The sequence below is a fragment of the Alosa pseudoharengus genome, unplaced genomic scaffold, assembly GCF_046254945.1.
Source record: "Alosa pseudoharengus isolate Yale_2024_CS ecotype anadromous, Long Island Sound unplaced genomic scaffold, YU_APseudo_1.1 YU_APseudo_1.1_scf_6, whole genome shotgun sequence".
Classification (NCBI taxonomy): domain Eukaryota; kingdom Metazoa; phylum Chordata; class Actinopteri; order Clupeiformes; family Clupeidae; genus Alosa; species Alosa pseudoharengus.
Window position 1 is genome coordinate 9,082,700 of NW_027468848.1, and position 14,783 is coordinate 9,097,482.

General features: G+C 42.0%; 1 protein-coding gene across 1 annotated transcript; it reads left to right on the forward strand.

Annotated features, from left to right (window-relative positions):
- The first annotated feature begins 3,722 nt into the window (after positions 1–3,722).
- Positions 3,723–12,136, forward strand: LOC143105764 (tripartite motif-containing protein 16-like). Its single transcript, XM_076269872.1, has 8 exons — positions 3,723–4,423; positions 5,479–5,574; positions 7,566–7,799; positions 9,659–9,821; positions 9,933–9,965; positions 10,165–10,224; positions 10,921–10,983; positions 11,338–12,136. Exons 1-8 carry the CDS (start codon positions 3,836–3,838, stop codon positions 11,859–11,861), a joined length of 1,761 nt encoding a protein of 586 aa, XP_076125987.1. The 5' UTR covers positions 3,723–3,835; the 3' UTR covers positions 11,862–12,136.
- Positions 12,137–14,783: the final 2,647 nt, after the last annotated feature.

Sequence of the window (14,783 nt, forward strand, 5' to 3'; positions counted from 1 at the left end):
TTGAGTAGAAGTAAATATTTATGTGGTTGTACTCAAGAGATTAAACATTATGCATTTATATCTGATGTATGATAAAATATAAACTTCTTGTTGCAACATGACGGACTGAATCTCTGTTCAAAAGTATCAGATATTAGGGTGAAAGTCACATTTACGTTTATTTAAATAATAAAAAGAAACAGACACGATCACTACAGTTGATGGGGTATTTCATCTTTGTGAGTCATGTAATCAATTAAACAATCCATGTTTGTTCTAAAGTTGTTTGTTATGAATAAATAACAAAGGGTCTGGGGGTCAGACATCAGTACATGATGTGGGAAAGTGTGTGTCAGTCTGAAACTAGGATCAAAAGGTCAGATCAGTCCTGGAGTCTGGCTCTGGCTCATTCAGGCACAGTAATGGAGACACATCTCCCTCTAGTGGCCAGCATCTCACACACTCTACCCTGGGTAATGGATAGCACCTAGATCATCAGTGAAGATATTGTGAATATTTCTGCAAGCACCCATAAACACCAGATCAAATAAAACATCAACAAGTGGATCTATACCCCAGCTCTCTCCATCTCCTTCTCCCTATCCTCACACACACACACACACACACACACACACACACATACACACACTCACTCACACATACACACACTCACTTACACATACACACACACACGTTGTTCCTCTGTTCTCTCATATTAATGGTTGTGTAAATGAGGTGTGAGTTCAGTACTTGATCACCATGTTGGTCTCCAGCCATTATTATCCTTCCCTCCTGACCTTTGACCTTTGTTAAGTCTGTTATGGTGAAAGTAGTAAAAGCACAGGAGGCCGACGTGTCCCAACCTTGCAAACACAGCTGAAAAGAGCCCTTTTTAAAAGGGGAGAAGTAAAGGACAGCCGCGAAACCTGCAGCTGCCAGCCTCTCTCTCTCTCTCTCTCTATCATCATATGCCCAAACTTTTAAGGAAATTTTCAAAAGTATCTTGCCAGAATTATAACGAAACACTGAATATCCTAGTTTAATATTTATTCAAATTTTTTATAATATAATATATATTTTATAATATGTAATAAGCAATAATGTCTAATCTCCAAATAAATATTGTGCACCTCCTTTGGTGTCCACTGTCGGAGTCTATACCAGCCATCTGCACACCTGGAAGGCGGGGCTTGAGGCAGGTGAGGGTCAGCGTGCTGTGGAAGACCGCGCTTACCACCTCCACGGCTTTGCTCATCGTGTGTGACCACAGCCTAACACCAGATCAGCACTCAGGCTACATTGCTGGGCAGGAAGCAGATGACCAAAACCACCACCACCACCATAGCCAGGGAGGTGAGGGTTCTCTCTAGTGCTGCTGTGGTGATCTAGATGCTATGGTGACTCACACGAGTCGATGTTGCACACACATTTACCTGTCCAGGGCACTGAGCGTCAGGAAGGAGATGCTCACTTTAAGGGTGCCAGGACGAGGAAGACATGGCAGACGTCACCAAAGCTCCAGTCCATTCCAGAGAGGTAGTATAGTCAACACAGAATAGCCACCACCACACTGGGGAGGAAGGAGGTCAGCCAGGGCCAGGTTGAAGAGGAGAGCATGGATCTGCTCTTTCAGGGCCTCATGTGCCAGCAGAAGACCCAGAGGACCAGGCAGTTAGATTTCAAATTAGCACAGCACAATATCTCCACTAGATGGCACCATTACTCTTCATAGTCATTGAATTAATGGCGTTGTGTACAGAGTTTCCGTTGTCCGGTAATTACCGGACATTGGCCGGGAAAAAAATTAAATGTCCGACAAAATTAAATCTCTTCGGTCAAATTGTCCGATTGAAATTGGCTAACGTTTCTTCCGTGATTTGGGAAAAGCCTGTAAAAGTCCTTGCAGAAAAGCGATTACATCAACGTTTTTTGGTATATCCAGTTTTAAATATTTTTTTTCCGAAGTGTTTACAACTTAGTAATAACTAATAATTGTTGCAAACTGGACTACGAACAAAATATTAGTGTATTCCTGGATCTACATCCTTATGCATGCTTCCTGCCAGGACTTTTACAGGCTTTTCCCAAATCACGGAAGAAACGTCGATGCAGCGGTATAGTAGCAGATAATCAGGCAAGTCTTATTTAAATAAACTCCTGGTGCACTTACAAACTTTCTAATGCCTCGTTATTGGACTAAAGGTCGTAGTTGTACTACTGCAGACGTTTCGTACCATTCAGGGCATTATTAGTGGGGTAATTTACGAGATAAAAGTTGGTTCTATCACGACTGCAGAACGTCATTAGTTTTTGATAGCGCTACTCGACCAGGGTTCGACCAAAGGAAAAAAGGTTCTGGGAGGGTGTTTGGCTCGGGGTCATGGTGCAAAGGACCCTAGGGTGAAATTACTCCGAACCATCGCTTTAATGCTCCATTGGTGACTCTCAGACTGAAACAGCTGTAATAGTCAAGGATGAGGTACATGATCTTAGCTGGAACATGGTGCAGGGTGAATGCAGTTTCCACCAGCTTGTGCGGGATCGAGCCGTAGGCATTTGCTAGATCCAGCCGCAGAACTGCAAGGTCTCCTTTGCCCTCTCTTGCTTCTCTGATCAGCTGGGTGACCACGCCTGTGCGCCCATGTATGTAGGCGTCTATGAAGGTGACTATGTAGGTGTCTATGTAGGTGACTATGTAGGTGTCTATGTAGGTGACTATGTAGGTGTCTATGTAGGTGTTATGCATGTAGGTGTCTATGTAGGTGACTATGTAGGGGTCCATGTATGTAGGCGTCTATGAAGGTGTCTATGTAGGTGACTAGGTGTCTATGTAGGTGACTATGTAGGTGACTATGTAGGTGTCTATGTAGGGGTCTATGTAGGTGTATATGTAGGTGTCTATGTAGGTGTCCCATCATAGTTCATAGTGCACATGAGCTGCAGCTTCTGGTCAGTGAGGGCTAGGTCCATGTCCTCATCAAATTGGCACCACTCTCTTTCCTTGTTGGCAGCGGGCCATTTTATCCGGCGATGCTCTGAATGCCTGTCCTGGGGTGTGGGTGTTGGTGCGTGGAGGGACCACTGGGGGCACTGTGTTCTTATTACATAACTTATTACATAATGCAGCAAAATTTATTACATATTGCTTTGAGGCAGTTTAAATGCGGCAGTTATTACATAATGGCGTGAAAAGGTATTAATACGTTGTTACAGGGGGTCATAACATAAACTAAACCCCAGTATAAGTCTCTTCATAGCACATCACATTAGGTCAGTATGTGTGTTATTAAATCAGGGCCTTGATTCCCCTTAAATAGAAAAAAATATGTTTATAGATGAACCTGCAAAACCGGTTTGATATGCTTTGTCTGAAAAGCCAGGCATCTGAGGCATGCTGAAACATGGCTTTTACCAGAACACATGAGTGCTGTTCTCATATCTCCACACCCTCACATGAGCTGTGTCTGAATCTCTCTCTGCTAACACCAGCCCAGATGACTCTTAACACACCACATTGATCTGAACTGCAGAGATTCAAGACTCCTGATACAAAACATCTGACCATCATGGCTGTCTTTAGATTCTTAACACAGAATCTATCTTATACAATAACTGCGCATGATCACAGTGTGTTGAATCCACTTCAGTACATATCAATCTGATCCAACCCCCTTTTCTAGTCTCTGACTGAGAAACAGAGGCATCTGATTGGCTACTCCCTCATCCCCACCCTCCCCCACCTGCCCTACCTGTCCTCCTCCTGAGAGTTCTGATGAAGCAAAACAGAAACGAAACTCAACTCTCACTCTGCTGCTGTTTCTCAGAGTGTGTGCTTGGTGTGTGTGAGAGCTAGAAAATGGCGGAGGCGATTTCTCAGAAGGAAGAGTCTTTCACATGTCCAGTGTGTCTGGATCTGCTGAAGGATCCAGTGACTATTCCCTGTGGACATAATTTCTGTATGAGGTGCATTAAGGGCTGCTGGGATCAGGAGGATCAGAAAAGAGTCTACAGCTGCCCCCTGTGCAAACACACCTTCACTCCCAGACCTGTCCTCTACAAAAACCCTCTGATTGCTGAAATGGTGGAGGAATTTAGGAAAACCAGAATCCAGACTGCTGCTCCTGCTCAGTGTTCTGCTGGACCTGGAGATGTGGAGTGTGATGTCTGCACTGGGAGAAAACTCAAAGCCATGAAGTCCTGTCTGGATTGTCTGCTGTCTTACTGTGGAACTCACTTAAAGGCTCACAATGAACTTCATCCAGGAAGAAACCACTCAATGATTGATGCCACAGGCCAGCTACAGGAGAGGATCTGCTCTGAACATAAGAAAGTTTTAGATATATTTTGTCGCACTGATCAGAGATGTATCTGCTATCTGTGCACGATGGACGAACATAAAGGCCATGACACAGTCACAGCTGCTGCAGAATGGAAAAACAAACAGGTGAGCACTGGAGCTACACATATGTCTTATTGTGGGGGTAGCCGTGGCATACTCGTTAGCACTTCGGACCTGTAACCGGAGGGTTGCCGGTTCGAACCCCGACCAGTAGGCACGGCTGAGGTGCCCTTGAGCAAGTCACCTAACCCCTCATTGCTCCCCGAGTGCCGCTGTTATAGCAGGCAGCTCACTGCGCCGGGATTAGTGTGTGCTTCACTTCACTCTGTGTTCACTGTGTGCTGTGTGTGTTTCACTAATTCACGGATTGGGATAAATGCAGAGACCAAATTTCCCTCACGGGATCAAAAGAGTACTTATACTTAATTTGATTTGAAAGATCTGATGCACATTTAATGCATAATTGTAAGAACATTATACTCCTTTAAGTTAATTTTCAGCAGACTCTCTTTTTAGAGAAGACATGAACCAGGAAATTGTAGCAGGTACAAAGTGCAAAATGTATAAAATCTCTCAAACATTGACATGCTGTATCAGCTGAATATGATACTGCACAAAAGATCAGATATTTTACAGGCTCTGCTTATTGTTGAGATAACTACAAGAACTGACCACATTACTCCAATACTTAAGTCCCTAATCACTAAATGGAATGGGACCTACAATTACCTATCAGACTTCCTTCAGCAGTACCCACCTTCCAGACCTCTCAGGTCACAAGAGAAATACTTGTTGGTAAAACCTGTGGGAACTAAACATGGTGAATCAGCGTTCAGCTGCTATATATGAACAGCTCTGGAACCAACTGCTACCAGTTTCTACACTAGACTATAAGAGCAAATATAGATGCTCTCTGCTAACTGATCAAGTGCAGTTCCTGATAATCTGATGCACTTTGTAGAGATTAATTATCCTATTTTGTGATTTTTATGTCTTTTAATTATTCCTTTTTATGGAATATTTTTTAACTATTTCCCTTTTATGATTTTGTTTACTATTATTTGCATTACATGTAAAGCACATCGAAATGTGAAATGTATGAAAAGTCCTGTCCAATATAAATAAACATAACTTACGTACATCTGCATTTTTATCAACAGAAGCAGTTGGGGCAGACCCAGAGGAGATTCCAGCAGAGAATCCAGGAGAGAGAGAAGGAGCTGCAGGAGCTGAGGAAGGCTGTGGAGACTCTCAAGGTGAGTACTGACCAGAGGAGAAGACAATAGCTGGTTTCAGCTCTCAAATGTTATCATAAGTATTATGGCAGCTCATTTTATCTGCTATAACTAGATTACAGGTATCAGGTTGTTTGCCAGAACAAACTCTTTTTTCAGACAACTAACAACTAAGTAGTATTAGTGTTCTATTCGATATTGGTATAGTAATTGTAATGTTCTATGAATAAGTACGCTGCAAAGTCTGTGGTATAAATGCTGAATCCTGGAGGGTGAGAATTCTAAATTTGCAGTAATAACCCTTGCAGTTCCACCCTCGGGCCAGATTGTAGTGAGCCCAGTGAGTAACTGAGCCTCTGCTGCCATCTCTACAGCACACAAAGAACCACTGACACCATGAAACACTTTCAGCTTCACCTCCCTCTGTGTGTCTCCCAAGGGCGTAAGTTTGGTCTCAGCTTTGGTGGGGACACATCCCCAACTCCTGCTGTCACGATACCAACATTATTGTTTCAATACCAATACCAAGTGAAGAATCTCGATTTCGATACCTTTGCGATTTTTTACAATTTGATTTGGTTTGGGGGCCCCCACCACCTTCACGGCATCAGTAATATAGAATATTGTGTGATCATTCACATCAGTGGCAATCACAGAATTTGATTGACCCTCCACCCCCCCCCACACACACACACTACACACGCACACACACACACAGAACGTGATGGTTGTCATAGGTTTCTATTTCATATTTTGGTATTCATATAAACTTTATATACTGTATATTGTTAATTATTTATAGCATTTTATGATCTGCATAATTACTAACAGCTAAACATATTTGGTCATTTGAATACATCATAATGATATTTCAATTATTAGTCTACACTTGTCTTCAATATCATTACATTTGTGGTGTGCAAGTTTAATTGTGTGCCTGTCACTTTAAGGAGAACGTGAACGCAATTAGCTTTCAAACTCACGGTTTTAGGCTAGTGGAAAATAGTTTCGCATAGTGCAAGGATATGTGGATTCAATTCATCATGTTTGCTATGTCATTAGATAAAATAAATGTTCAAAAAACTAACAAGTCAAAGAAAATCTTTCTTGAATGAGATCATAAAAGGAGATACGTAAGTGTCTCGCAATGTTCATTTCTATAAGAAATGCACCATATTTGTCTTTTATTTCTTTGCATTGTGCAGGCTACATTCACAAATACATTAGGCTACATGAACAGAATATGGGAACAGGAAAATGTCCCGAATCCATTGTTTATTGCGACTGCAAGATTGGTAGCCCAATTAACAGTATTCTGTGCTATATGCGACTGTCTGTGCGGCACACCCCTATTCAACATGACTCCTAACCTTGGTTGAAAGATTACAGAAGCTAGGTTAACTGTAACAATATCCTGGGTAATATCCTAACAGTTAATGCTATTTTCCTTAGTAAAATCCGCATTTGAAAACCTTGTCACCAGTTGCCACAGTCTGTAGTTACTTTGCCTACTTAGACTCTGCATAATGAAAACGCTTCGAATGTTCCTTTTCTTCTTTGGCGGCATAGCTGATCTACAAAGCGCAAAAAGAGGCAAAATGTGCATGCTGAAGGGCAAAGGGAATATTACAATGTTTTACACTGGCCTCTTTTGGGTTATGTATTGGTAGACATCCCTGATAACTTAGCATACATACTCACTCGCTCGATAACTTAGCATACACACTCGCTCGCTTTTCTGAGTGTCACTACAAAGTAGGCCTAGGCTATGCTTTGACTCTATTGTGTGTGTCAGATAAACCCCCTTCGGTTTCAGCCAATCAAATGACAGTGTTTCTTTTACTGTCGTCCTTGCCGTTGGAATAGTCCAAATAGCACAAAGGAGTTCGCTAAAATATTGGTGGGGACAATTTTGTCATCTCAAAATTTTGATTGGGACTAGTCACTAGCGTCCCACCCTAAACCTACGCCCATAGTGTCTCCTGCCCTCCTCTTTGTGTGTCTCCTAACAGAGCTCTGCACAGACAGCAGTGGAGGACAGTGAGAGGATCTTCACTGAGATGATCCGCTCCATTGAGAGAAAGCGCTCTGAGGTGACAGAGCTGATCAGAGCTCAGGAGAAGGCTGAGGTGAGTCGGGCTGAAGGACTCCTGAAACAACTGGAGCAGGAGATTGCTGAGCTGAAGAGGAGAGATGCTGAACTGGAGCAGCTTTCACACACAGAGGATCACATCCATTTCCTCAAGGTACATTTGATCTGCACTCCTGAAACTGAAATTACCATAAATGTAAAGAATAAGAAAGACTATTGAGTTGATAGTTTATGTGAAATACAGCGGGGAAAATAAATATTGAACACGTCAACATTTTTTTCAGTAAGTATACTTCCAATGAGGCTATTTGCATGAAATTTTCACCAGACATTAGTATTAACTCAGATAATCCACCCATATAAAAAAATCCAAACATTTAAGTCCATAGGTAGAGTTATGTGTAATAAAGTGGAATGATACAGGAAAAAAGTATTGAACACGCCTGCTGAAATTTCTTAAATACTTGTGGAAAAGCCTTTATTCGTAATGACAGCTTCAAGGCATTTCCTGTTTGACGAAACTAATTAGTCACATTATTCTGGTGTGTGTTTGGCCCATTATTTTAAACAGATAGTCATTTAATATTGAACATTCCAGGGGTCCCTCTTGTGAATCCTGAACTTCCAAAACTGTTCAATTGGATTGAAGTCAGGGCCTCAATTTCCTTTCTCTGAAAACAATTGAGAGTTTCCTTTGCTGAATGGTTTGGATACTTGTCCTGCTGAAGGTCTAGCCATGTCTCATCCTCATCATCCTGGTGGATGTAAAGATTCTCCCGGAACAAAATGACTCCATGCATCATTCCTTCAACTGTATGAAGTCTGTTAGTACCATGAGATGAAAAACAGTCCACACCATGATGCCACCACCTCCAAACTCCACTGTTGATAGGATATTTTTAGGGTGTTGCACAGTGCCATTTCTCCTCCAAATATGGTGTGTAGTATGACATCCAAAAAGATCAATATTTGCTCTTGCCTGACCAGAATACATTCTCTCAGCATTTCATAGGGTTGTCCAAATGTTGTGTAGCAAATTTTCAACAAGCTTTGACATGTTTTTCTTCAGCAATAGAGTAATGCGGGATGAGCGTGCATAGAGGCCATGGCGGTGGAGTGCATTACCTATGATTTTCTCTGTAACAATTGAACCTGCTGCCGCCAAGTCTTTCTGGAGCTTTCTCCGAGTGGCCCTTGGCTCTTGGGCTACTCTTCTAACTATCCTTCTGACTTCCTGGTCAGAAATCTTGCAAGGAGATCCTCTGCATGGCCAGTTGATGATGCAGTGATGTTCCTTCCACTTGCAGATAATGGCTCCAATACTGCTTGCTGGATGATTCTGAAGTTTTGAAGTGCATCTGTAACCAGTTCCATTGATATGTTTTGCAATAATAAGGTTGCAAAGGTCTTGGAAGAGCTCTTTGCTTTTACGCATCATGAAATGTTTCTTGTGTGACACCTTGGTAACAAAAAACCTTTTTATAGCCCACCAGTATGTACTTACCCAGCTTATATCAATTTGCACAGATAGGAGGGATAATTTATCTAATTACTTATAAATTCCAGTTTGTTCCTTGCCATTCCTTGCCTTTGTGTACTGCTTTTTCTTAGCGTGTTCAATACTTTTTCCCTGTGCCATTCCACTTTTTTACTCTACTTTTACACATTAATGTTTGGATTTTTATACATGTGTGGATTACCTAAGTTAATACTAATGTCCGGTGAAAATTTCATGTGAATAGCCTCACTGGAAGTATATTTGCTGAAAAAAATGTTGACGTGTTCAATACTTATTTTCCCCGCTGTATATGACATATGTCCAAACATCAACAGATTATATTGCTTTACATGCAGTATGTACAGTATCTAACATGTACACACACTTAAACACACTAATTACACTCACACTAAACCAACTGATACACTTCATAATGTATATATATATATATATACAGTCAATGAGCATGACCTTCACACTCTCAACACTCTCAACTTTTATATTTGTCTCTGTAGAACATCCCATCATTCCGATACTCTCCTTGCTCTCCCAGCATGACCATCAACCCAAGTGTCTCATTTGAGGCTGTGAAGGAATCTGTCTCTGCAGTGAAGGTGCAGCTGGAGGAGAAACTGGATGGCATCTTCAAGCAGGAAGTGGCCAAGATATCTACAGCAGGTTGGACAAACCTCTAGAATGGACACAATGATGAACTACTTGTATAAGACACTGTAATGTTCAAACAGTTATGGATTCATTTGACTCTGTATGTTCTGTGTCTCTCAACAGTGGCACATATCCAGATCATCCAGTCTTTAGAATGTGAGTCTGTCATTAAGTTATTCATTTTTACTGCTGAAATAAAACTTCCTTCCAGAGCTAACAGGCCTGTCACAAATGTTAAAAAGAAACATTTCCCAAAAGGATGAGTACACACAAGATAATATACATGCAATGCAAGATGTGTGTTGGTTTGTTCTGTAGATCCTGGGTGAATGAGTGTCTCTGTGTTGGTTCCCAGATACTGATCCTGAACTCCCAGTCAGGAGAACTCACAGTAAGGAGGGACTGCCACCATACAGTAAGTCTTTACTCACTGATTCTAACAGCCTCCAAGGATTTATATCTGGGGTCTAGCAACGGAATGATAGTTTCACCGAATCTTTTTATCTTTAAAACCTTCTTTCAGCTGCCAAACCTATAAAGGCATGGGGGTAAGGCTGGGCCCCAGAGTTTAGATGTTTACATTTATCAATAACAACAAACAAAAGCAGAAGCTGAGATCAGAGATGGAGTTAGAATTCAGCTTTAACAAACAGTAACCTGATCATTTACTCCAAACCACTAGATTACACCCATTACTTCTGCAGTTGTCTTGTGATAATAAACTGATTGAGGTGGGTTAGAACTGAAGGTCCTCTAAACATGCCCCTACCCTCCTAATGAAGATGAGGGACTCTAAACATGCCCCTACCCTCCTAATGAAGATGAGGTCCTCTAAACATGATGAGGTCCTCTAAACATGCCCCTACCCTCCTAATGAAGATGAGGGCCTCTAAACATGCCCCTACCCTCCTAATGAAGATGAGGGACTCGTCAGTGGGAGGTTGGAGGCCTTTAAGATTTAAGCAGCTGGGGTCTCATATGCCACATAACCTTCTTTATACAATCTCTACTGATGTGATTTGAACATGAGTGTGCTGTCATCGTTATATATTCTCTTTATACTGTAAATGCAACTGTTTTATTGGTAGTAAAGTGATATTTTCTGTTTCAGTGTCTGATGTTTCAGTGTCTGATGTTTTTCCTGAGCCAGTGACCAGAGAGGAGTTCTTGCAGTGTAAGTTGGACACACAAACAAACAGACATACACATACACAAACACACACACACACAAACACACACACACACACACACACACACACACACACAGACAGAAATACAAAATACACACAGCAACATGCACAATCACATAAAGAAACACATTATACACCCCCCCCACACACACACACACACACAACCATACACATGTGCACATGTACCTACACACACACACACACACAGTCATACAAAGAAACATACATTAAACACACACACACACACACACACACACACACACACACACACACACACACTGTGTAATGTTCAAACTTCAAACACAAAGTTCATCCTGTTTTCTCTTCTCCTCCATCAGACTTCTGTCACCTCACACTGGATCCAAACACAGCACACAGACAACTCCATCTGTCTGAGGGGAACAGGAGGGTGGAGAGGAGAGCTGAGCTCCAGTCATATCCTGATCATCCAGAGAGATTTGATAGGTGGGAACAGGTGCTGTGTAGAGAGGGTGTGTCTGGACGCTGCTACTGGGAGGTGGAGTGGAGTGGGAATGTTCATATAGCAGTCGCATATAAAAGCATCAGCAGGAAAGGACAGGCTGTTGAGTGTGTGTTTGGAGGTAATGATCAGTCCTGGAGTCTGATCCCCTCCAGCCCCATCAGCTCCCGCTCCTCTTTCCACCACAATAGCAAACAGACTAAACTCCCCCTAGTGGCCAGCTCCAGAATAGGAGTGTATGTGGATCACAGGGCAGGAACTCTGGCCTTCTACAGCATCTCTGACACAATGACCCTCCTGCACAGAGTCCAGACCACATTCACTCACACACTCTACCATGGGTTTTGGATAAGCAATGGATCATCAGTGAAGCTGTTGTGATCCACACTGTATACAGCAGAACAGGAATGTAAAGACCCCAGATACAGATAGGTGCTGACCAGATATTAGATCAAACACGTGTCTGGTGGTGGGGCATTATGTGATGTGGACTAAGTGGATATTTATGAGCTTGTACTCAGGAGATTAAAAAAGATGTTTGATGCAAAATTAAATGTAAAACTTCTTGTTGCAGCATGACTGATATGTCTATTCCAAAAGACTGCTAAAATCACAATATATATGGGATCTTATGGTGGCTGTTAAATAGTTTTTTTTAAAATAAAATGCATTATGATGGCATTATATTTCGTCCTTGTGAGTAATGTAGGCAAAGTCCTTTTAGGCAAGTCCCTCCACTCGGCGGCCATATACCAACGTTTTATGGGCACTCATCGGGCACAGTCTTTGGGTCGAACTGCGCGTGCGCAAGGCTTCACGATACCAATCTTGCTCCAGCGGCGAGATCACAACACATGATTGGCACGATGTCTTCACAACACACCATATGATTGGCTCAATGTATTCACATCACACCACATGATTGGCTCAATGTATTCACATGTCAACGTTTTGCCGAGGAAGGGGTGGGATATGTGTAGACAACGGCCATATTGGCGTGACAAACTAGCCCCATGCATTTCTATGGAGTATTTTTTGAGTGCTGTGTCTCCACATTAGAAAGTCTCTGATATAGGTGACTATGTAGGTGTCTATGTAGGTGTCTATGTACAGTATGTAGGCGACTATGTAGGTGTCTATGTTGGCGACTATGTAGGTGTCTATGTCGGTGTCTATGTAGGCGATTATGTACGTTGTCAACAGTCATATTGGCGGGTGCACCTATCATCCATGAACGCACACCAGCGCATGTCCAAGCAAAACATTACAAATTGCATGATTACAATGGGAAACATAATTAGAATAAAGATATTACGAAATACTGTACATCTCATGATGAGTAGTTATTCACCATCATTTGCAAATTGGTAATGACGGTTAAAATTAATTTCCTTTTAAAGTATCTATCTATCTATCTATCTAAAAGAGATTAGGGGAGAGGCGAAAGACACTTATGGAGCACAGCTGAAGACGCACTGTCATGAGATATAAGCAACTCCTCTGCAGGATAAATGTTGTTTTATTCAGTCATTTGAGCCATATTAGGGTAACTGTTGCTTTTTCCAGCCTATGTTTTCGATGGTAACCCATTGTCAGTCAACAGTGAAAGTAACTTACTGCATATAACTGTCTTGTATGTGTGTTTGTGTGTTTGTGTGTGTGTGTGTGTGTGTGTGTGTGTGTGTGTGTGCATGTGTGTGTGCCTTTTCCTCCTCCCTTGTCTGCTTGTACTGGCGTCCCAGCCATCTTAGTTCCTGTTGCAGCTGGCAGATCTTCCCCTCTCATCGATTCGGGCCTCCGTTGCCTCTGCCCGCCTGTGGTTCCTTCATAGATAGATAGATAGATAGATACTTTATTGATCCCCAGGGGCCAATTCATGCCCAACCTTTCTACAGCACTGCTGATGATCAAAGTGCACATGAGCCGCAGCATCTGGTCGGCATCCCCTCTGGTTGTAGCACTGAGGGCTAGGTCCACGTCCTCATCAAATTGGCACCACTCTCTGTCCTTGTTGGCAGCGGGCCATTTTATCCGGCGATGCTCTGAACATTTCTGTGAGGCTCTCCGTAGCATGTTCTCAACCAGCTTCTGTTACTGATTGTACAGTATGTCACACACTTTATTATCTAGGCAATAACAGGATTGTTCATATGTTTCTCTTGTGTTCATGAGCTGAGACCACAGTGATATATTCTCATATGATGTTGATTGAGCTTTTTATTCAAGAAAATTTGTCATTTATATATTTAAAATGCGCCTTTTAGCCTATTTCATGAGTCTGTATAAATGTATTGGGCTCAAAATTCCACAGCACACCTCACTTAGCCTTGCAGCTCACCAGTTGAGAACCACTGGCTTAGGGGCGACACAACTCTTCAATAACTGACCAAAAGGGTCATGCTCCTACCTGCGATAACCACATTACAGTGAAGTAGAGCAATACCCGGCGTTCCAGGCTCCCAAACGCATTCTCAGAGACTCGGCTCTCCGTATTGTAAGTCATTGTAGCATCAAAACGAGTTTAAAGCTGTTATTTTAAGGTGAAGGAAATCCACTGTGTTGCTTTAACCAAAGTGTTTCCTGATGTCTGCATCATTTGATGATATACTGAAAAACAACCTGTGGTGTGTATAAAACAAGCAAATCCGATGTAAATGATGTGTGTCTGAGAGGACAAACCTCTTCTGGGCAGAACCAGTTCGCCTGGGTGGTCAGCATCTCAGAAACACTAGGAAGATGAAGAGGAGAGGAAGAGGAGGACCCACAGACGAATATGCACACATAAACACACACACACACACACACACACACACACACACACACACATCCACACACACACATACCCAAACACACACACAGACACACACACACATACCCAAACACACACACACACACACACACACACACACACATCCCATCTTATCAGCACTCATATAAGCCACTACTCACATGTAAGGATCTGGCAACTGACATTCATGCGACCGATCAAGTCTTTTCAGAATAAATAAATAAAAGATCAGAAATCTTCTCTCTGTGTTTTTTTTTATATAGGCTACATTGAAATGACAGACAATTCTGTGTAAATCTGTTGTGAAAGACTTGCACACACAACTCCTTACTTGCATACATATAACTTGCATACATAACTCATTATAGGCCTATGGATCTTACAGTAGTGGTGCATAAAAATCACTTTTTAAATTAAATAATGAAAATCACACATGGTCTCTCCTGTAGCAGTTATTTCTGAACATACATGTAATAAAGTATGAAATTGTTGAGCTGAGATTAGCGCACAATAAG